Source organism: Sylvia atricapilla, chromosome 1, assembly GCF_009819655.1.
Source record: "Sylvia atricapilla isolate bSylAtr1 chromosome 1, bSylAtr1.pri, whole genome shotgun sequence".
Lineage (NCBI taxonomy): Eukaryota > Metazoa > Chordata > Aves > Passeriformes > Sylviidae > Sylvia > Sylvia atricapilla.
Genome location: NC_089140.1, coordinates 81,198,066 through 81,222,854, shown reverse-complemented (window position 1 = coordinate 81,222,854; position 24,789 = coordinate 81,198,066). Strand labels below are relative to the sequence as shown.

General features: G+C 37.4%; 1 protein-coding gene across 2 annotated transcripts in view; it reads right to left on the bottom strand.

Annotated features, from left to right (window-relative positions):
• SEMA5A (semaphorin 5A) overlaps positions 1-24,789 on the bottom strand; it is a 311,419-nt gene that overhangs the window by 193,170 nt on the left and 93,460 nt on the right. For both annotated transcript variants that reach the window (XM_066326614.1, XM_066326605.1), the window contains 2 exons: positions 20,059-20,256; positions 2,447-2,546 (listed from right to left, as the gene is read on the bottom strand). In XM_066326614.1, coding sequence (XP_066182711.1) covers positions 2,447-2,546; positions 20,059-20,194 — 236 coding nt within the window. In that variant the 5' untranslated portion in view covers positions 20,195-20,256. The remainder of the gene's footprint in view (positions 1-2,446; positions 2,547-20,058; positions 20,257-24,789) is intronic.

Sequence of the window (24,789 nt, the reverse complement as noted above, 5' to 3'; positions counted from 1 at the left end):
AGTACTTCTCTTGGCAGTGTATAGAGTAATGGAAGTTTATTTGGACCTTTGTCATGTGCCCCGTTGCCCATTTTCTGTCTCTACCAGCGTCTGGGTAGCAAAGAGAAGTCTATGCTAGAAGACTACAAATTATCATTTTCACAACTGAACAGGAACTTTTCACTGTTCAGCTCTTGAACAGTGATGACACATGGCTATTAGTTTTTCAGTAGTGAAGTGTTAGTACAGGAAGACAATAATAAAAAAAGTTGAAATATTTTAAGAGAATTAACTATATATCAAAAGATACTTCATCAGGAAGTATAAATTACCAGTGCATTCTCTTTGCTGTCTTTACAAGAGCATAGTTGTTGCTTAGGACAGAAAATTAATTCTTTGAATGACTCTTCAAGCACGTTAATCCAGTGAGGCAGATGTTCAAGAAACCTGTACTAAAATTTTGTCCACAGGCCATAGAACAAGTATGATAATATTAAGGCTCTTTTCAGATGGCTCTCGGTGAAAGGTAACTAAAAACAGTACATTAAGGGGAAAAAATGCATCAACATGGCAAGCAGAGACTATGAAAGGCTGCGAAAACCATTCCTGCAAATAAGGAGAAAACTTGACATGATAGTCCCAGTGAATGGATTCCCTGCAGTGAGGACTACATGCAGAAGGTGTGTAATCAGTAAGACTGTCAGTATGCTCGATACTTGCAGTTTTGGGACTACAGCACCCTGACAACTGGTTGCTAGTCTCTGAATCTAGGACCCCATGATGTACAATGACTTGTGGGGCACAATCCCTAAAGAACAGAAACGTGTGTAGCAAAAAGGATGTACTGATATCAGTAATACATACAATCAGAGACACTGCTGGCAAGTTTAGCTATTCTAAAGGAAGGCCTCCATGGCCAAACACAACAATACCAGAAAGGTTAAAATTTAGAATGGAAATGCAGAATAAGGAAAGTGAAAATCATTATCTTCTATGATCAAGTCACAGCAAACTATACTGAACTGTGTAAAACAAAATGGCTGTTGTAATTTTATTAACCCTGAATATTTTTATATTTTAACTTTAGTCAGAACCAGAGATATGAAACATTACTAACTTATAGACAAAAGAAATCTTTTGATATATGAGATCTTCTTCTAAAAGCAGAATTTACAGCTGATTTTTTGTAGCCACTGATTATTCAACAAAATCATCCAAAGCTTATCCCACAGTGATTCAAAAGGCTTCATTAAAAACACCAGTTTAAATGAGCTTGTTTTTTGCTCACATTTGGACTCCAGATTGACAGTGTGGAGAATAAAATAAGAGAGGAAGGAGGGAAAAGTTTTGTTTTGTTTTTTTTTAACAGCTATTGGGATATCTGTAGAGAGTGCACTGATCCAAAACACATTTCCATGTGTCTGGGGCCTGGGGAGAGGCTCAGACAACTTATGGTGATAGTCCCTACAGAGTAGCAGTGGTTGACAACATCACACCTTGTTTCATGTGGTAGCTTACAGAATTGAAAAATCAACATCAAGGCACAGAATAACCTACTTCATGTGGACCAAAGATATACAAATATGTATACACACACATATACTTATTTCCACACTCAGAAAGTTTTCCCTTGTAGATCAGCAACTTCCACTGGCCCATGGAAAAAGTTTCTTGCAGTGAAATTTATGACTACATTTTGAACCTCATTTACAGCTAAGAATCTAACTGGGAAATAGAAATACATTCCAATGCTAAACCTAACAGATAAGTGAAGTGACTAGAACTCTGTTAATTCAAAAGTAAAATATATTCAGAAGGCAGATGTGAATAATAAGCTTAGATGGCTAATTTTTGGGGGGCTGATGTTTTGTCAGATGTTTTACTACACCTCATATGCTAAGAGGAAAAAAAAAATTGTGTTCAAGGACTGTCCCTGCTTCAGTGTTGACATCTAAGACAGTGTCACTGTCAATCACAGCTTGCAGAGTGCTCTCCAACTGTGCAAACAGTGACTGCCTCCAACTTTACCACTAATTCTGCAGTCTTTAAACAGATAGGTCCCGGCATTACAGTGAATAATTATTAGAAACATCCCAACACAAAGAGCCACATTGTCTTGTCAAATTTGGGATCATCCTAAGCTTCACGCAATGGTAAATTTTGTCACACTGCCATACATCACCTGTTGTTCTACCATGTGCACATAAAGACTCTGTACTCCAGGAGAGTCCTCTTAAAAATTAGAAAAGTGTAAGCTATTATAAACCTTGATAGCAGGCAGGCAGTCCATCTTGTAACTCCAGTCAGGGTTAAGGGAAATAAACACACATAACATTCAGTTTAGTGGGTCTAGAAGGCAGGGAATCACACAAGAGCACACTGACATTGGAATTTGGCTAAATATTGCTTATCAACAAAGAACAAAATCCAGTGTGGTGCAACACAGAAAGTGAAGTAGATTTCTCACCTTGCTCCAGCAATAAGCTCTTTTTGCCCTGGGTCAAATGTTAACTGCGAGAAGTCCACAGCATCCTCTGCTTTGAACACGTGTAGCCAAGGGGCAATTTCTAAAAACAATCAAGAAATACAACTTTTACTATAAATGTTGTAGGTATAGTATATCAGGTAGCCACCATTAAATCTGCAGATATCTTCTGTGGGTTTACAAGTTTTCTCCTTATGGTCCTCTAAGGAAACATAGGAGACTTTCACCACCGTGGCATTTAATTTATAATATAGGCCTGTAAAATATATAGGGCAGCCACCTGATACACACTTGAGTCAAGTATCCATATTTTGTTCTGAATTGTTTTTCTTCCTTGGGTAAGGCAGAAAACACCACAGTGGAACTGCAATTCACTGGCACATACTGAAGGAAAGTTAGATTAAATATCCACGCATCAAAAGCAGCCGCACACTAGAGGGTTTTATTTAGTTAGCTATTTAGTTATTTATTTTGTATACAAAAGTATCTGATTAAGTGAAAAGCAATGTGGAAAACAAGAAAATTTGACTTTTCATCATTTTCGCAATATAATGGTTGAGAAATGAGGGATGAAAAAGGAAAAATGCTTGACATTCATTGAACTTTTTTTTTCACCTTCCTTTCTCAGACCAATTTAGTGCCACATTAAGCAGGGCAGATAAGCATATGAGTTACTGAAAATCAGCAAGGAGCATTACTTGTATTCAGAATATAAACTTGTTCCTACTTTCAAACTTCAGCACACATAAATAGTTGCAAATCAAATTCTTAAATATTTTCATTACTAGTAGCTCTTATTTCATTTATATCACTAACTGGACACTCAACAGTTTGGCTAGACAAACACAATACTGTGAGAACAGAGTAAAATTTATTTTGAAATTTTTTACCTTTTTAAAATAGATAGAATATATAAAATTGCTGTAAAAATAGAAATGGTAGCAATGTCTCTCAAAAAAAAAAAAAGAATCCAACTGTACAAAAAAACTCATCCTTTAGCATTCTGGAATTCTCAAGACACTGATGGAAGCTTTTCTTTTTTTTTTTGTAAATGTAGTCAGAAAACAATGGTCTGGAACTTTTGTGAAAGGTGAAGAGGGCTGTGTATGTATGGCACAACGGGCTGTGGAACTGTCTATTTGAAGATTAAAGGAGTGAAACACTTGAAAGGCCAAGGCAAGCACCTGGTCATGACCATTTAGAACACAAAGTCAAAACCAACCCCTTTGAGGGTGCTGCAGAAGTGCAATTTTTGACACTGGTATCAATAGCTGCAGCTCAGGTTAACAACATTCATTCTAAGATCTCTTCTTCACTCATGAATATATTTTTGCTTTTGCAAATGTCTCAGTTGAAATAATTCATGTCTGGTGCCTGTTTCAGGATGATTTGTTCCTAATTTCAAGTTTTAGCACAAGTGGGCTATCCATTCCTAAGGAATGGGCCCTGGAGAAAAATGTTATTCTGTGTCAAAACGTGTTCAGCCAATGCAGACAACTATTAAATTCAGTGTGCAGAAGCTGCATCATCATATACTTTGGAAAAACAGATGGATCTGTGAAGTAGAATCACTTGGGTGTCAGAAAAGTAACTTCTGCATTTTTAATGTCAGCCTGTATGCATCTGGGCAATTTCAGGCTCACAATGCCAGTTTGTGCATGTTCTGCAGTACTTGTAGCTAAATTCACTGTTGATTTCCATCTGCATTGGATGGGTGCTCAAATCGGGATTCAAACACTGGGGTGGAAAGGGGATGTGGCCACATATTAGATAACTGATTACAGCTGCCATCAGCCATTACTGCAGATGCTGTGCAGAGAACCCAGCAGGATTCTGAGGGAGGAAAACACTCAGATGTATTACAGGCCTGTATACCCTTATACATACTCACTTATCTATATACATATATATGGCTACACTGGCACGCATAAAAGAAGTGTTTCTTAAATTTTCTGTATTTGATTTTGCAGCCTTAACTTCTCAGTCATGCATTTCATACGAAACGATCAATTGCAAAGTTTGAAGAAGTTAAAAAATTAGGTAGGACATGAAGATGAGGAAATCCAGAGGTAAATCACGAAGAATCTCACTTACTGGAGAAAGAAGGAAAAAATATTTAAAAAATTAAAAAAAAAAAAGGAAAAGAAAAAAAAAAGTAACAAAACAAAAATAAATCCAGACCCACTGTGGAAACATCAGTCTCTGAAAGAGAGACAAGGTAAGCAGCTGAGAATGAATTACCTCAGCTCTATACTGGTAGGCCAAGTGTGACCTTTGGTCTTCTGAAAGAAGAGGAGAGGAGTGGCTCCCCACAGCATGGGAGGGCAGGGACAGTTCAGTACACAGAAGTCAAAGAAGTGTGGCAGTGCCAGAAGGCTACAGGGAAGACTGAGATTCAAAGAGGCAATTCTCCTCCACTTGTCCTGCTGTCTCACAACACACAATAAAGCTTCAAGGTACAGCAAGCTGGTGATTGAGACCACTTCCAGGTTTGGAGCAAGGGAGCAGAGGCCAGGCAGGGTAAGCCAAGCCCAGGCTGGGGCACAAGAATGAGGACATGCTCAAGAAATCTCTCTGAAATCCGATTCCCCCCAAAACATAAATTATTTTATCTCAACTTTGTTGCATTCAGCAATGCTCTTGCTTGAGGGAATAAGGTCAGGAGGAGTAAATGGCTGCTAGAGCTCTTCTTCTTTTCAGAAAACACTCTGAACTGTATCTCTTATGTGGCACAAGTGGCAGCATGTGTCACAAAGAAATAAGCATTTCTGAGATAAAGCTACAACTTCAGGACACTTTTGTAAGGGAAAATGAACAAAAAAACAGTGCCTAAAAAAAAAGGCAATCCAACCCCATGTACACTGCAAAAGTAAAGGCTTATGTAACTAATTAACAGAATAATTAAATTTCTGTTCACCAAAGCAGTGAAATCTAGCTAAAAACCCATAGGTGAAACAAGACTTTTTAGTTTTGCTATGAATCATCTCCTTGGTGTCAAAAAAGCTCATAATTAGCTACTTAAAGTCTATAAATTATTTTTCTTCCAATTAAAAGTATAACAGTAAAGTAGTAAAAAGCAATAATTAAAATTTATAAATGGTTTTCATGCAGATGCAACATGACAAACTTTACACAATAACATAGCTGCACATTTTGTGTACTACAGCAGTACCATAAATAAATGTGTAAGGCAATTAAGCTGCCTTGCCAACACGTAACCTAACAGTATTGCTTGCTGGTCACAGGTGACAAACAGCAACATCCCTACCCTTCCCAATCCTAACCCTCCCCTTCCCAGCATTCCCCTCCCTTTCCTCTGCCCTCATTTCCTGAGAATTACAGTAAAACACCAAGCCCTTTATTGATTTCTGTCCTCTAACTCCTGATACTGAGAACACTTATTGAAACACACCTTCAGCCTGGATTTGTTTTTCCTTTAAAACTAGGTAGGCATGTTTGCCATTCTGTAGACACTGGTCCAGGACTCAAAGCTGTCCAGGGAAATGGAATGTCCAGGGAAAACCAGCATGGTGTACATACAGACAGGACAGCAGGTGATTGCCAATACACACTGTGTCCTTTTGGTACATTCAAGACATACTTACCCTTAGCAATAACAAACAAAAAAAAGATTCATTGCTAGCTTAAGACTGATATAACTCATAAATATTCCCCAAAAAACCTACTTTCTCATGGAACTAAAAGATGGATGTTGAAAAAAAATCTTTCTGAGAAAGCTACAGCTCTCTTTCACATGCTGGGAATCGGATGTTATGGGTTTTCCTGGGGGTTCAGGTTTTGGGAGGGAGAGTTAACAGCTTAGATTTAATATAAAACAAAGTTTGTCGTGGTTCATAAATTTACAGCAAAGCAAACACACTGGATTCCACTCAGCTCCTAGGAAAGGTCAAGGAATTCTCTTAAACAGTTTTAAAGACAAAGGAGGTTTACAATCAAAGCTGGGCAGAAGGACATTAGATACACATAAAACATGTGTATATTTTAAAAATATGAAAGACCAGAAACCTGTCTCTGTTTTACTTTAATTTTAGTATCTGCCCAACAGCCCATGACTTGTTTGGTTTACACTGTCCAAGGACTTGCCAAGGGTTGAGCTCTGCAGTTCTTTGCAAATGAAATTGTAAAGTTCCCTCTAACCTGAGTTTCATTATTCAGTACTTCAAAGTAGAGCTACAGTAAACAATAAAATAAATTGAGAAATTACTTACAATTAATAAAATGCTATGTTTAGAACCAAATTCAGAAGTGATCTTTAATAATAATACAACTTGGCAAATAACAAAGTCAAGAGACAATAAAGACCTCCTAATTTCATTTAAAAATTAACATAGATATTAAAAGTTTCAGTAGTGTTTATGGTGTATGTATGTGACACCTCGTGCCATGGTGTCCTTTTTGAAAATAGTGAGCACAAAGTTAAACATATGCACAGCAGCGCCTTCTTAAAGAAACTCTGCAAAATAAGACTAATAGCAATACTAACAATACCACAACAACAATACCATGACAATAACAGCAACAACAACAATAACACCATAGTTGAAAACTATGAAAGATTTGCAATATTAACAGAAGTCTCTGGGTGGCATCAGTACAACAAACTCACTAATCTTATCAGAAGAAAATTAAAATGTATTTCTACATACTAGAGCTACTTTATAATTAAACATATTCAATCTAGAGATGATACAATAACTCCATCTTCCTGAAGCTATGTAATAATTTTAGCCTTAGATCTCTTCCTGTGATACTCAAGTTGCACTACTATCCTCTTCAAAGGCAGCGAGACATGTCAGAAGTCTCCCCAGGGATGTGCCACGCTGACTCCATTACATCACCCCCCATGCCCTGGTGACAGTCCCATTAACCCCAGGGGAATCTATTAAGCAAGGTGTCAGGGCTGGCAAGAGGAGATCCACCTGTTCACTCATTCAGCACATCCTGTCTGGGGGTTTATCTGTAACATTTGTGCTCGAAGGACACAGCTAGGAGCACTTGCAAACGCTCTGCTGTGACACTTCAGCACTCCACAGTCTCTAACTATCTTTAAACCAGAACTGAGAAAAACAAGATTTTCTTCAGCAATTTCTGTGCATCATCACTATCAATTCAGTGTGACTGTTCTCATTTTAAAACTACATTATATTATAAATATATCTGTGAATAATAAATTCACTCAGAACAACTTCAGGTTAACAAGCATTGCTCCATGTTAGGAAAATAGGCAAGAAAAATGGCACGGCGGGCATGGTGCAGCCTGTTGCAGAAACTTTTATGCTTCACTTTTGTCTTGTCTATATTTTTTTCTTACACTTCCAACCACCAGTTTTCCTACCTCTTTCACACTGTATTCTCTCCTCACAGAAATGTATTAAACACACCCTTGCTGGTAAGTCATTGACTCACTGCAGATGAAAGGAAGAAAGGCGCCATAGCTCAAGTGAAGAAAGGAAAAGCACATGCCAACACCATTCCACGGGCTCCAACTAAAAAGAGAATTCCCTCAAGAAAGTTCAGAGAAAGAACATCTGTATTACTTATGAAACCAACCACAGTTCACACCCCTCCTTAAGAGAAAGGAGCTGAGGCCTAGTTTGACAAAAATATAACTTATTTTTCTAGAACTTATTCAAGGCATGTGTTGCTCAGCATTTGAGTGCAATCACTCAAATTTTGATCAATAAGTTAAAAAAAAAAAAAAAAAAAAAAAAAAAAAAAAAAAAAAAGTAAATACTGGGTAGAAAGCAGCTATAGTTACAAACATGTGACAGACAATATAAGATATCCCATACAGGTGTTTTTTTTATTCAGGTGAGCTTCTGAAAACACAGCTGCAAACAAACCTCCAGATTAAGCATCAGTTTGTCTGGTTGTCAAACACTGCAATGGAAAGAAACCTATGCTGCACCTGAACAAACTACTTTGTGCACCCTTCAGGCTGCAGTACCATGAAGCTCCACCACAACTGTGGTGGTTCTATTTCTGGTACAAAGTATTTAAACCCATACAAATGCAAGTTGTTCTTTATATACTTGCAAAGTCATGCTTTATTTTTACTTTGAACCAAATTCCTACTCTAATCTTAGCTTAGTTCCGTTGCAGAACAGGCCAGAGCAGACTTTTCCAATTGTTTGGTTTGGGTTTTTTTTCTGTTTGATGCATTAACCATGAAATCATTAAAAGTGCCATTTCGTTTGAGAAAGAAAATCAAAGATATGACAAAGGATTAATAAAACAAAAAAAACCCTCATCTAACAACAATTAACACAGCAAATATTTTTTCAATTTCTCTTACAGAAGATTTGTTCTATGAGTTACAATACTCCAGCAAAAACAATATGCTAAATTATAATACTTTCAAAATCTAAGCACAAACATCTACACTGCTCTTCTTCCACAAGGTTCATGGTAGAAGCCCAGCACTTGGAAGACAGCACCTAAGTGCAAAGCAGAGAAGGCTTAGCCATTACAGGCTGCTTTACCTTTAATTCCAGACATATGCTTTCTATATGCAGTGTTATGTTGGTAAACCTGCTTCCATGACCATATACCTCCTCAGCCTTATGACCCTGACTGCGTATGCAGTCTGCTTATTCTTACTGCAGAACTGCAGCCCTAAAGTGACTGCCTTGCCTGTGCTGTAGAGCTTTATTCCACAGGTCTGGAAAAAAATCCCACAGGGAGGTTCTGTGGAGTGCCCCTCACCTAGGCTGCAAATCCAAAGGTGCTGTGGGATGTAAAGCCAGGCACACCCAAGATAATTAAAGCCGTGGGTCAACTGTCTGGGCATTCATTAACCCTTTCTACATGCTCCTCTTGCTGTCCTCCTTTAGGGAGCATTGCAGGGGCAGACAAAATAATTACTAATGCATCCTACAATAGTAGAGTTTAAAGGTAGGATCAACACTTCATTTCGGTTCCAGAGATGACGTTAAGTAGAAGGAGAAAGAAAATGCCCAAATAACACAATATTAAGTATGACACACACACACACACATACATGCACCACCAGGATGAATTAGAAGGCACCAGGAAGGTGCTTTTTCTGTAACTTTTCATACACAAGAAGGACAAATTACTGCATTGAGAACTTTAATCAAATAAATAAACAAGGACTAAGCAAGTTTAACATCTAAACCTCACAGAAAGAGACAAATGTTTCCTAGAAGCAAAAACAGAAATTGAAAAGACAAGCCCAGCACAACTCTCCAGCAAAATTCCTGGTCCACCTGTTACTAAAATGCAGTTGGCCTGCCCACTTTTTCATAGATAAGGTACAAACATCCATGTGTCAGGCCTAAGGAGGGTCACGGATGTAAATAGATCTAATGGTCTGTGCTACCAGAAGGCTCTAACAATCTAAATGGAGTACAGCAGAAGCAGGCTGAACACAACATATGAGGAGAAGAGCGCTAGTTCAACAACAAAAAGACAGCATCACCCAACAACACCATTTAATGCTTTTCTGTAAAGTGAAAGGATTAGGACAGATGGATCTGTTACACTACTCAGTATTGCACTATAGAACTCATTCACAGCAGGGCTGTGTACAGAATTAAGAGTATTTGGATGGACATTGTAACAGGGACATGAGAGGATATACATTTATATTTTAGCCAAGCCCTTATTTTTAGTAAAATTGAAAATTCAAAATAGTTCTTATAGAAATGATGAATATGTTTTAATATGAAAAATCTAAAAAAAAAAATGAAAAATCTTGAAAAAATATAGATGTTCTGGTAATTAGTTATTAGATAGTAGGCATTCTACAGTTTCCAAAAAAGTTGTCCAGGAAGATATAAGAAAACAAAACATTAGTTCTTCCCTTCAAGGAAAAAGAAAAATTGTCTGGGCAGGGTTATTTAATGTAATCCAGTCCACTATAAAGGAAAAGATGCAGTTACAAAGTTGCCCAGAATGATTAAATCATCAACCACAAACCAAAAGATTCCTCTTTTAAGTTTTACCACACTACATTTGGTTCTCCTTTGGAAACATGAAAACATGTCAGATCTCCATCTGCAGTTCAGAGCTCTTCTTTGCTTATAAGGAGGGGGAAGAAAAAAAACGAAAGAAAAAAAAAGAACCAGCAAATAGAAAAAGAAACCTCAAAACTACAGATCCCATAAACAAGCCAGCTGCCTTCCTTCTACTAACCAGTAAAACTTAATACAGTCCTGAAGCTTGCTTTTCCATACAAAGAGAACTGTGGAAGCCAAGAAATAAATATCTACATCTAGTCCTTATCTAGAAGCTGTGCTCCTTGCACTCCTCTCCACTTTAAATCATTTGTAATAAAACAAATCCCAAGACCATAAACCTCTTGATATTCTCCAGAAAGTTCACCACCTGTTTAGTGTGTATTCATTTTATCAACAGCTATTACAGCTTCAGAACAATTTTAGAGGTAATGAGGCAGGGCTGTAAGTAATCTGTTATTAATGGGGAAAAGAGAAAATGAAGCATATTTCCTACCAAGTATATGTTTCTTGACTTCAAATGCATGAAAACTTAAACTCCTTTCTTAAGCCTATGGTAAACTTCCTTCTTTCTATCCAACTCTTCTCATCTTTCATTGATTCTGTAAGTAGGCACAAAGTGGCTGCCCCAGCCACCTCTACTGCTTTCAGGCAGGGCAGACACAGTCACAGCAGTTGCCTTGCCCCAGTTCCCTCACCTGCTTTTACAACCCACTCTAACCTTCAAGGTGTAAAATCTAGCCTGCATTCCTGTTTTCTCTGCCCTGCCAGAGCTCCCCAAGCTAGAAGTACATATTGCTGCATTCTTATGTGTGTGCATATGTCTATTACTGGGATAATTAAAGGGAATTTGGTTTCTGACTGTCTGTGCCCTCAGGGAAGAGACAGGAACATCTGCTGCAATGCCTACTTATTTCTTATTTTTCTGAACAAGGGTTTGGAATTGTTTATGCTTCATTGTTCAAACACACATATTGCATACAAATATAAGAAAGCGTAAGGGAAAAAAGACTGAACTCCCACCTAGATGAAAGCAGTTTCAGCGCTACCAGCAAAGTCAAAAAACACTAACTTCACACCTTATCCAGCACAGAGCCCTAATGCTCTTCCCAGGGAGAGCAGCTACTTCTTACAGTTACCATCTCTAGTTCCTGGGCTGCTGCTGCCAATCTCCCGAATGTGACAGAAGGATGGACTGACCAGGGGAAACATTTGACATCCTCAGTCACGCACTCTCTTCAGAGGGGTTTAATCTTTCACATTTTAACACTTACATGCTGGCTTTGGCAGACAGGCAAAGAATTCATTTTGAAGGAAATCATGTTGTATATTTATGGGAAATCATTATTTAGTCTCAAGACAGAGTCTTGTAAAGAAATCTGCTCAATTTTAATACATGTATTGTAGGGAGCAGATACAGAAAGCAGACTGCCCATAGACAGTTATGCACTGTTATTTTGTTGGAAATATCTATGCTTCAATTAGCAAGACCTCTTTTGCTAGAACTGATCGTCCTGCAATGAGGCATTCTTACTTATGCTGGCATATGAACATAATAAACTTTTTTTATTTACATTGCCTCAAAAAAATAAAATTTCTTGATCCTATTGATTCAATCCAAAACTGTAGCTCACAAAATACAGGTCTGATGATACTTCATAAAGAAATACAAAACCCAACAAAATAAGACATATCATAAAACAAAGGGTAAAGAGAGCAAAGCCTGACACTAATCTTTGTAAGAGTTTGAAGCAAGGACTTCAAAGAGGAATATATTCCCTACCTCCTCCACTCACCTACCACAAAAACAAAAAGATGCCCCAAAGCCAAGAAAAAGAAAGCAAAAAGCAAGGGAAAAAAAATAAAGAACCACAACACTACAATCAACACTTCTCTTTGTAGAATTTACTTTTGTTCTAAAAGGCACTGTTAAACTCCAGGGCTTTGTCACTATTAACAACTACTTTAGTAGATTTACTGTAGAGCTGGTTGTAAAATGGTCAGGTCCTAATTCTCAGATATGGTAGAAAAGAGCCAAAAACCCATCACAACAAAATCTGAAGTGAGCACTGGAAATGGAAAGACAAGCCTCCGAAAATTTAAAGTTCAGTCCAACCTGAAAAAGACAAATTGTCATGTATCAAGTAAGTATCTGCCATTTCAAGCCACACAAAACCAGCTGCTACCCAGTGTTCTAAAGTCTTGTCAACAGCAGACAAGCACTTCCACAGAAGAAAGGGAAGAAAGCAAGTGGGGGGAAAGAAAAAAAAAATTAACCAAACCACTTTGAAGAAGCGCTGACTGTGGTTCTTTATTTCCACCCAATCTATCTAATAAACAGAATGCATCTTGGTAAGGTTATTCAAGAAATTAGGAAGAAAACCAAAAAAATAAGTAATGTTTTTGCTCCCCATCTTTTAAGATTCTTGAAACTTTAGAGCTCAAAGCAAGGCCAAAGGATGGGCCAGGGTTTCCCCAATCTCTCAGCCAAAGTGATAGGCAGCAGAAGGTGATGTTCAGTGACAGGCAGTAAGGGCAGTAGATGTCATCAAGTAAGTGACAGCAATACAGGCCCCATAAACACTGCACAGGATCCAGAAGGTAAGACTGCTGGAATGAGCCTTTCCAGTAACTGAGTCCAAATATGAAAACAAAGTTGCTCAGGATCAAATGCCCAGTAACTGCAATTGTTGACATCTTTTCTGAGCTAGCAGTCTAAGTTACTTAGAATTATAGAATGGTTTGGGTTGGAAAATATCACTAAGGTCATCAAGACCAGCTGTTAACCCAACTCTGCCAAGCTTACCACTAAAGCAACTCCCCAGGCACCATGTCTCCATGGGTCTTGAATACATCCAGATATGGTGGCTCCACCACCTCCCTGGGCAGCCTGGCTCAGTGCTCAGCAATGCTTTCAATGAAAAAGTTTTTCCTAATATCAAATATAAGCCTTCCTTGGCACAACTTGAGGCAGCTTTTTATTGTCTTATCACTTGTTACGCGGGAGAAGAGACCAACCCACACCTTGCTACAACCTTCTGTCAGTAGCTGTAGAGCATAAGGTCACATCTGAGTCCCCTGTTCTCCAGTCTTCTTATGAAAATAATTGAAATTGTATCTGGTGGGGGAAAAAATGAAATGGAAAAAAAATCACAGCAATATTGTGCTCTCTCTTGCTTTAAGAACATGCACACACAAAAAAAGACAGAACTTTATCTGTATATGAGCTCTATTTCTTGATTGCTGATCTGTTTCTTTAAGATATCCCAGTTTGCACGGTTTACAACTTTTTAGCAAAAACACAGCTCTTTTGAAGAAGAAGAAAAAATAAAAAGAACAAAAATCCAGATTTTAAGTCCATCTGCCCACTTTGTACAGACGGTAGAAAGATGCAGCGGGAGCATCTCCCTAATTTTGCTGCTTTCTTAACAACCAGAGAACTGCACATGCTCTAAAGAGCCACATTAGGGCAATAAGGAACAAATCAGCCATGGAAAGGCTCAAAGGACATGTCTGCACAGCTCTCTAGCCATTGTAGCCACTGCTAATTTTGTATTATCAAAATTTATGAAAATTATTAGCATTCCATGTAGGTCCAGCACTTGATTGGGATGCCAAAATAATTGTGAATTGATCCTTGCTTTAAAACATGATCACTTTCATCAGGGGGAAAAGAAGTAGCTGGTATGCAAGTCCTTTGCCTAAAGAATTCAGCCCCTGCCATTCCCTCATTTCTATGGGAATGGGCACCAATGACTTTGGGTGATTCAGGGAAATATAGGAGGAGAGTGACCTTCCATGTCCAAAGATATTTTTTTAATTAACAATAAAGAGCTGAAGGTTGCTCTTCCCCATCAAAAGCTTAATCTCCTGTACAAAAAGCAAGTCTGATTCAATACAAAAAATATAGGACTGGTAAAGGAATTATTTTCCTCCTTAAGAGGGGTTGGCTCTTGGCAAGGTAGCACAACCTTGTAAATCCTATCATCTAGAAAAAGCAAAGTTACAACATCTAGCAATCAACATTTCTTCCCTGATGAATCATCTTCGTTTAAAGAAAAACCTAAAAGATGATAGGGAACGGAAAGCAAAACACCTTAATCCCACTGCAGATGCTGGCAGATCATCTTTGAAATTTATTTATTTATGAAAAATTGGAAAGAAAAGGAAAAAAGCAGTAAAAACTAAAAAGCTTAGTAGACTACTATTAGTTTAAAAGAAAACTTGCAACAAGATTAGGAGAAAGAGAAGAGTACAAACAAAAACAAGTTCATATGCTATTTATCCTCCTTCATTCAGCCCACATATTATTTCCTCTTGGCACGTTAAGTGCATACACTCCATACACAAACCACAGAATAAAATGAGCAGAGCAATGTACTGAGTCTGTATTACTTAGACAAACATCAAGTGAGGGAATTCTGTGGTGGTCAGACAATAAGGTTAAGAAAATATATTTCTTAGAATTCTCTAACCAAGGAATCAAAAATAACTATGCTATTTTTCTTTTCTGGTTAACCTCAAGTTGAAATGAAGGGTTTAAGTTCATTTTGTTTATGGATTGAGACATGCTATTTTTGATCATGTTTATTCAACAGATAACTTTGTTACAGCACAGTATGTATTTAAATTATCACTAAATATAGCTTCTAAAATTATGTAAATTGATGTTTTTTTGTTGAGACAGCGCAACTTTAAATTCTGATTATTTTATGGGAGCCTGGAAGAATGAGACCTGCCCAGAGCAAATGATCCCTGCTGTTCTCCCAGTATCAATTAAGTCAAGTTCACAACTGCACTTTATTTCTTATTAAAAAAGCTAAAGAAATTCAACTTTATGCAGGTGAATTGCAAGATCGTCAATACTTAAAATTTCACACCTGAAACTGGATTTGGGTAATTTTTTTTCCAGTTCACTCACATGCTGCTAAGCAGTTGTGGTCAGTTTTACCTCATGGATAGGGTTTGTCTACAGAACAAGCCTTCAGCTGAGTTTTGAAAGGTCTGGTGTTTCAAAGTTCAGAAAATGGATGTGTCTGGGGAAACTGTAACTACTTTTATCCTTTTTGTTGATTGTTTTCATTTTCGGTTTGCTTTTTCTTTTAATATATAATTTAATAAAAGGTCAGATCCACAGAGAGCTACCACAAAGGTTCTGTAGAGCTGGTGGACTAGGAAATGCTGGAAATATTTAGAAAAACATTACACCACTCAACTGTTTTGCTTTGAGTTTTTTGCTTAAGAATAGTTCAACCATTATAAAGCGACATTGTTTCTCAGAGAGCAAATGTGGTTTTTACAGTGTTTTCTAATGGTACAGGTTAAACACTACACTACAATCCCTTTACTATAATGTTTTTTCCAAGTAGCTGACCATCAGTAAACCCTAATGCACTTATAGAGCTAATATTTCATACCTGCATGCAAATGAAAGTATATCCAAATAATATAAAAATTTATACAAATAAAATTTGTAAGACTAATTTTAATGAGCAGCTTATTTAAGCCCTTTTTCTGTTTTTACTCTTAAAAGCTACTTCAAGCATAATTTCCTTTTTCTTTTTACATTGTAAACATTTGGAAACCTGTGTAAAGATCAAGGATCTCACACTGAGTCTCTGTGCATCCATTCTGTAATCTGCACTTTTTTTCCTTTTACCCAGTTCTAAATTACACTTGATTTATATGCCCTTGACTCCAACTACTGGAATTAGTATAGCTGATGAATTCTTAGCATATGCAGACAGATTTTTTTTAAGACTGCATTTCAACAGAATAGCACATTTTTGCACTTCTAGATGCAAACTCCTCCTTAGAGAGAGAGAGAAAGAAAGGAACTTCAAAGAGGGACCATGCACCATCAGTCAGTTTCACCACATGAAACACTGAACTCCACACTCCTGGGCTGATCCTGTCAATCTTTCCAATACTTAGAGGTCTATTTTATATTAATCTGTTTTCTGTGATAATTCCTAACAACTTCAAATAATGAGAAAAGGAAATTTTCAGCTTTCAAGGAAGAAACAAAGTGCCTTATTTTAATTGAAGGCAGCTCTATGACAAGAAATTTTAGAGCTTCCAATATTTTCTGATCTTATAGCAGACTTCCTTATTTATAGATTCTGGGAGAGCAAAAAGGTGCATTATACAGCCCTAATATTAATTATGCAAATAAATAAATTACAACATGGTTATTAGTACTGTGTATGAGAGACATAAAATTAAATCTTTGAGATCATTTAAAAAATCTTCCAAAGTGTGTGAACCTCCTGCTATTGCATCTTCTTTATTCCTCTTCCACCAGCAAAGAAAGTACTTGAGCAAAAGTACTTAGCTGGTGGGTGAAATTTTTGCCATGTGCTATCAGAAGATATATCACAGTCTTCAACTAAAGCTATTTAGCTGGAAAAATCAGTGCTAGAAATAGTATATGCATCTCTACACAAGGTATCTTGACAGAATCATCACCTAAGTGAGCGATTTTTGATGGGCAGTGGAAAAGAAAGCAAGCTCTTTCGGGAGATATACTCCCCTTCCATATTTCACTGTGACAACTCTTGGGGACTATTTTGTCTTTTTATTAGTTTTTTTTTGCAGCTGTTCATCCATACGCTGCACCAGACTCTCACTCCATTAGTTTTATTTAATAGTTTATACTTCATCTACCATACCTCTCAAAGGAAGACAAATCAAATAAGTTCATTGCTACTTTGGCATACCAGAAACTAAAAAAAAAAAAAAAAAAAAAAAAAAAAAGTGGTTCGATCAGTTATAAATAAAATAAAAGTGTTGATATCTCTGTAAAGTTGGTACTGAGTTTACAAGCTTTAAAGTACCTACCACTCAATAGCACTCAGCCTTGGTTGATGTTCAGCATCCCACACAGCATTTAGTTCTGGTGGATCTAATACTGCTACAAGATGACTTTACAGACTAGGGCATTAATGCAGCACTCAGGGATTTTAACTGTTACAGACTGATTTCTCAACTCCACGTTGGCCTAGCAGCATTAACAACATCAACAGATACAGAGAGCATTTTACTATAGGCATTCATGAAGTCATCAAAGGTCACAGGAAGAATATGGATATCAGTAAGGCTGAAACCTGCCAGCTCCTACTGCAAGACTCATTCAGAGAGTGACTTCTCACACACGTCTCTCTTCTTTTATTCTGATACCCCAATTAATCCATTTCTAACATACAGATTCAAAGACAAACCTCCCAGGCACTTTTTCTTGGGGTCTCAAAACTTCTTTTTTCCATTAATTGGCAGTCCTGCAACTACAAGTCAAATGCTGTGTGCCCACACCAACTAGGTTACCCAGCTATCACAGGCTGTATATTGCATAAAAAAACATGTTTCTACAAGTACTTTCTAATAAGTTTAAGGACTCCCAACAGATTATTGTGTAAAGTATGAACTACAGCTTGTCAGAATATTTTTCAAGAGATGTCAGTTCATAAAGGCAACGATAAGTCATGGATATGTACTAATTAGTGGTATTTTTACCATAAAGGGTATCTTGCATTAAAATCTTAATAGATCTCATAATAAAGACATGACCATAAATATTTTTATATAATTATATTTCCCACATATATTTACAGTAAAAACAAATCGGATTTTTTTTTTTTGTAAACTCTAATTGTGACACTGTATTTGGCTATACCAGAAGGTGCAACTGGAACAATACGGCCCCGATCCCCAAAAAGCCTTAGCATAGTGACTTAGAACTGAAAAGACATCACTAGAAATTAAATATGACAGAGAACACAAGAGGTCTAGAAAGCAGGATTGGTCTAAATTCAAGAAACCTTCCTAAATATTGGCTAAATTAGATTCATAAACTGACACATTTTTAATCAAGTCCTAGAACATAGCACTGCTAATGAGTCTCAATTATTTTCTTTTATCGTTGCATATACCAAATCTAAAAGTACATGCAGTGATCTCTTAGTTTGTGAAATTAAGAAGCTAAGTGCCAGAATTTTAACCGTGCTACTTTAATCACTTTAATTTAGAATATTGTGTATGCGTGTTCTGATAAAAAATAGCATTTTAAACTAAATTATGTGCACAATATGAATGCTAAGGAAACCAGGTATTGCATCAGAATAACTCATACTATTTAGCCCATCAATAAGTGAGTGAAAAAGGTCCCTTCTTCGCAATACACTGGTGGTTTGCTGTTCTGTGGTACAGAGTTCTTTCTCCAGTGTATTGAAGAACAGGACAGCTGGTACCATTACTACTATTAAACTACTAAAGTGCCAGAATAAAATACTTTCTGTAAAAAACACATAATTTTCTCTAAGTTTATAAAAAGAACAGAAACAAATATTTTTTCAATTAAAATTCAATAAATTCTTATTCATTGGAACAAAAAACTTACATATGTGCTATCTTAGAGAAACAGGAGGAATGCAGTGTGTAATACAATACATTTAATCCCTGCATCCTCATAACTAGAAACTATTTGGAACTCATTCTAAGTTGTGACTCTAATGGAAAAATCTCAATTCAAATAAACAAAAAAAAAGTCAAATAAGTTATTAACTGCCTCAGGATTTTACAGGAAACATCCTCCAAGTATCCTTTGCTTTGTTCCAACTGTTCCTCAACGTTCCACCCCAATACTCAAGATGACAACCACATGTATGAAGACACAGTCCTGGTGAAGGAAGGAACTCGTGGCACAGCTCCAATGCAAAAAGGGTTGTATCAGGCATTAGCAGGGACAACGAGGAATTTAGAAAGACCATATGGGCATGCAGGGATTATGTCAGGTTAAACAAAGTTCAGTGAGAGTTTCAATTTGCATGGAATGTCAAGAGCAACAGGAACAGCTTCTACTGCTCTAATAGTAATGGAAGGTTGAACAGGGATGAAAGGTTGAGCAGGGAAAATATCATCCTGCTGCTGACTTGGGCAGATGACCTAGTGGCAGCAGAAATGGATGCTGCTGAGGGACTCAATACCACCACTACGGTATCAAAGGCATCTGTTGTTTAGCAGAAGGGGTTCAAGAACTACCATTTGGAGAGTAAATGCTTAATAGCTCTTACTCCACCTGAGCCAGCAACAAGTGGAGTAACACAAGGATTCATCCTGGGACCTATCCTGTTTAACGCCTTAATCAAGAAGGGGAGGCAACAGAACAAAGTCTGTAAAGTTTGCAGATAATAGCAAATTCAGAGAACCAGCTGATAAGCTTGAGGGCAGGGCTGCCATCCAGAGAGGCCTAGCTGGGGTGAAGGAAGGGGACAAGAGCAACTCCATGAGATTAAGTACACACACATAGAATTGTGCACTTGGAAAGGAATAACTCCTTGCAACAGTACAGGCTGGTTTTAATCACAAAGGAAAATGAGTCACCCATCTTTAAGCGATACATTCAGCAACAAATGCTGAACAAAATTTGAAAGCCTAGTTGTATTTAACTTGCACAGAATACAACCCAGATTTTTATGTAACAGCACCAAATACACCTTCTTTCCCATACCATTCTACATTAAAAGCAGAAGTTTCCATGGAGTGATTACACAATACTTAGCCTACTTCTGGAAAAGATTTTTGGTATTTACATCTTACCTTTGTATGCAATAATTGGATGCTCAGCTCTGTGGCAGTGGGTATCTTCTGTTGTTGTTGTTGACTCTAGTATTCCTAACACCCCAAGTCCTGCCAAGAGCAGTGTGAGGAAACAGCTTCCTTCCATGGTGGTCATGCTGCGACAGCAGTCACTTCTTTTAACTGTCTACTCTTCTTGCACTCATGTGGGAAAAGCACCTGGAGAATTCAAAGAAATTTATTTAAGAACAAGAGCAAACCACAGAAAAAATAGACAATTCCTGAAGTTTAAATCAAAACAACATTGCCTTCTTTCTGTGTGGCATTTGACTACTCAAAATATGCTGTCAGCCACTCCTCTAATTACTTCACAAACCCATCATCAGATATATCAATTTAGGAAAATTGATCTATCACCCAGCAGGATTGAAAAAACCCTGATATTCATGATCCCCTTTCTTTTATTTTGTAACGTGTGGGGAAACGAATATTCACCAACATTTTTTTATTTTATCCTCTTAGACAGAGCAAACATATTTAAATCTGTCTTCCCTGTGCACTTGTATTCACTGCTTTCCTCAGAGATAAAGGAGTGCTTTGACTTCCTGCAAGTACAAGTAGAAAAGGATTCCTCACATGAATGACTACTTGGAGAGAACAGCCTAGAGCATGTATTTTTTGTCTATCTGTAAAGTTTGTATGGAGCAGTAGAGAAAGGGGTAGGACAAGATTCACCTCAATGCTCTGACACACACTTTTGCTTTAAGCCAGTTCTGACACTGGCTTAGTCCCCATCCATTTCCAGACTGATTACAAGGCTGTGAATTGCAGACTCAAATGATGAAGACCCCTTTCTAGTAAAATTTAGATACCAATCAACAATGCAATGGTTTTCATTCAGAATCAGAAAAAAAGTTGAAGTTCGACTCCCTGATTTTTCGAAACATTCAGTAACCAGACCCTTATATAAGTAATAGAATATGTACGAGATCAATATAATTTTAGATCCAACCCAGTTCCTTTAGTTTCATCACTAAAAACGTGCCAAGCAGTAACAACCTAACCACACAACCCAAAAAGCTTTCACCACTAGCAGCTTTAGTGAGTCACACAGGCTCGCATGCTGATAACAAGCAGATAAGAGACATCACAGCCTTTCATGGGGGAAGACCAAAGATTTAAGACAGCTCCACAAAGGCAGAAATGTCACTCTGCTAATTAATGGAGAAATTCAGGAAAAGAAAATCAGCAATTTTGACTTCTAATATGTTTGATCTTACTGAATTGTAGTGTGCTGTTTAATGAAGTTGAAACTTTCTATTTGCGCAAAATAAACATCCTGAATGCATAAAACGAAGGACTGTTCATGAAAAGACACTGCACAATAACAGCAGTGTGTTCTATAACCCACACTCAGAAGGCAGAATGGATAGTAAGCATTGGTCCCTGACATTACTAGCACCAGCTAATCTTTTTCCAAATCTTTTTCCACAGAACTTGTTTGGGCTAGATTGCTCCCTTCTGTACATCCTTGAGTAAGGACCGCTGCCCAAGTCCCATCACTGCCCAAGACTGCAGCTGTGAGAGTGAGCCTGTGGCAGCACGCCACACAGACCTGAAACACTGCAACAAGTCAGAAGGCTTGAAGCAGACAAAGCAATCTTTCCTGAAATCACCCCTTCACCTTACTCAAACTGCAGCTTTCGTGCCAAGAAGTGATAGCTAGCCTGAAGCAATATGACAAGACAAGACAAAGCCAAGAGAACCCTAAATATTAAAAGATTAAGCTGGTTTCCTTGATTTCTGTATAATTTCCATATGTAAATCTCTCTCAACAATGACAATAATAGTCAGGTCAAAATTCTTCAAAACATATATCCAAATAGTGATATTGACCAGCTTTTTAACTATTCCTAAATATCTGGGGAGACTGCACATCAATCTGTTATTTGCATAACTTTTCTAGCAGAGACCTTTATTCAGGCTTTCAACAAATTGCATTTTACAAGTTTGTAAAACAATCTTAAGATGAAAAATGAAAATGAAAGCAGAATAAGCAGTGCTATAAGATGTAATTTATTTCAATATATTATTTTATTCCTGTATGTAAAGGGTCATGTGCACTTACTCTATCCCTCATACCCTTATTTTTGATCCAGCTTGCCTAGAAGAAATACAAAGATGAATGAGTCCCATTAGAAAAAGGTATTATATTTTACAAATGTAGCCTCTGGTTTCTCCAACAACAGTATTTGATGAAGAAAAAAACCAGCAATTCAAGATTTTCTGTTTCAGGTGAACCAAAAAAAGACACCTATTGCTAAAGAGAAAAAGGCTGCATAGCTAAGCATGCAAGGCAGGTACCTGCTGCTGCTAGGTGAAAGCAGATTCATTTAGAGACTATTCCCTCCAGGCACAGAAGTCATATATTTAAAGTCAAATAATCAGGATGTCAATATTTCTAGATCACTTAAAGTACACCGTGATTGAAGTACAATTTACCTCTGAATTATAAACTACATTTTCCTATGTTCAATCAAAATAAACCGCTGTATGCAAAAACCGCCACACTAGCTGCAGCTGTTCCAAAGCAAAGATGCTTTCAAATAATTATCTTTGCTGATTCCACAAGTGACAGTTTGAAACTATACTTTTAGTGAAGGATGAAGTGAGCTTATGTCACTTTAAGTACACAAACTTATAAGCAGAGTTTGGCACGTTTAAAAGATGCCAATATCAGGACTGGTTCTGGGTACAGGCATTGACAAACAGGTCTGGGGTTTCTTTACGTGCACTCCAGTGTTTACTCGTGCAGATGCTGCTCATGTAATTTGTTGCAGGAGACTCGTTCCCCTTTCCCTGGGCACTTCGTTCCACATCTTTGCAAAACAGTAAAGATTTGGGGAAAAAAATGCTCATACAAAGTATCTACTCAAGATGACCTTTCTGCACTATCACAAACCTGGAAAAAAAAAGTATTTAACTAATGAAACAAACTGAACATTCTATGGGATCATTAGAACAGAATTATGAGAACAAATATGCTGTCCCATATTGCTACTGCATATACTTTAAAATAGTAATAATTATCTCATTTTTGGTCATGACAATTTTAGGAAAAATACGTAGTTTGTCTACTGTATTCCTAGTGGTACCTTTTTTTACAATTTATTAAAAGAAGATAACACTTGCTGCTGCAAGTGACATGAAAGCAGGGAGAACTGTTGTTTCCTCTTCACCAAAAAAAGACCACACTAGTGATACTATTTGTGTATCACTAGTAAGCATGTAGATAAATCAGGAAAGAGGATATCATGAATACCCCTACAATGTAGCTCAGTGCCTCTTTCTGTAATTTTTCTTGATTTATTAAAGCAAAACCCCTCAAACTCACACAAAACATTTGAGAATAAGACGGTTAGAGAAAGGAATACATGAAAAAGACTGTCACTACACTTACCAAAAATTCAGCTAAATTTTAAGGCAATGTGTATGTTCTCAATTCACCAGTAGTGACAAATCCTGGAGCTCAGAAGGAAAAAGGGATGGAGGCCATAAGCAGGCATCAAGAGGGCTCTTTAAAAAAAAAAAATCCTCAAGCAGTTGTTTTTACTATAGCTCAACCTGTTTCCTGTCAAATACACAAAAACCCCAAACCTATACCTCTTTATGGTATAATTACCTCAAAATATATCCCTTACCTTTAGAAAGACAATTTGCATCTCAGTCAGATACAAAATCAGATTAGAGCAACAGCTCAAAGATAACCTCACTAAACATGAAGATCAGACTGGAGGCTACAGATCTTCAGTGAAATAATCCAGTCGTACATCATCAAGTCTCATCACTGGACCCAGCAATGAAGACTGTTTACTATGCTGCAGAGCAACATATTCCAATTTGTATTTGCATAAAGTGAGAGTCAGCTTCAATTAAAAAACTGATTACTGAGTTCCTTCAACTTTTTTTTAATACTGTCATTCATTTCTGCAGTGGCATGAATTTTAAGTTCTGTAAGAGGCAGACAGCCATCAGCTGTCATTCACTAACACAGTCAAAAATCAGTCCTTGAATTCATAGCGACATTCTGCCAAAAGACAGCTAATATCTGTAGATAAGGATGACAACTCATAAAACAAGAATCTGTCATCAAAGCTAATTCTCCAGCACTTCTCATAGAGCTGATATTTGTGATTTCAGCAAAGGAAGCAGTGCTTCAAGAACACTGGTCTGAGTGAAGCCAGGAGTTGGTAATAACAACTCGGAACTCAATTATCGCATTGTGAGCTTCCCTGTCTCATCAGTGGAGTGTAGAGCCAGTGGACTTCAGATCCCTGAGCAAGCACAGGCCAGCCCAGCTGGACCACGCAGAAGAGAACCACAGGCAACTTACGAATACAGTCCTAAATCAGCACGGACTAGGCCCAGGTCCCAGTAAAATCTCAGCACTTTTTTTCAAATCCCTTTTTTTTCTTCACTATCCATCAGCTCCTCAGCCTTTTTGATATCCTCCCAAGACACAGATTCCTACTTAAAGTTTCCTTTCACTAATATCTAGTGCCTTGTTCCAGTCATTGAGAGAGCATTTCCCCATGCAGTGCTTGGGACATCCAACTCTGATCCTTAGACTAGCCATCAGAAATGCAGTAATAAAAGGAAGGATTCTCCACCTCAGACAAACTACAAAGCCAGCAAAGTTTTTCTTTTACAAAATAACTTTAACAGAAATATGAAATAGTAACGAGTGTTTGC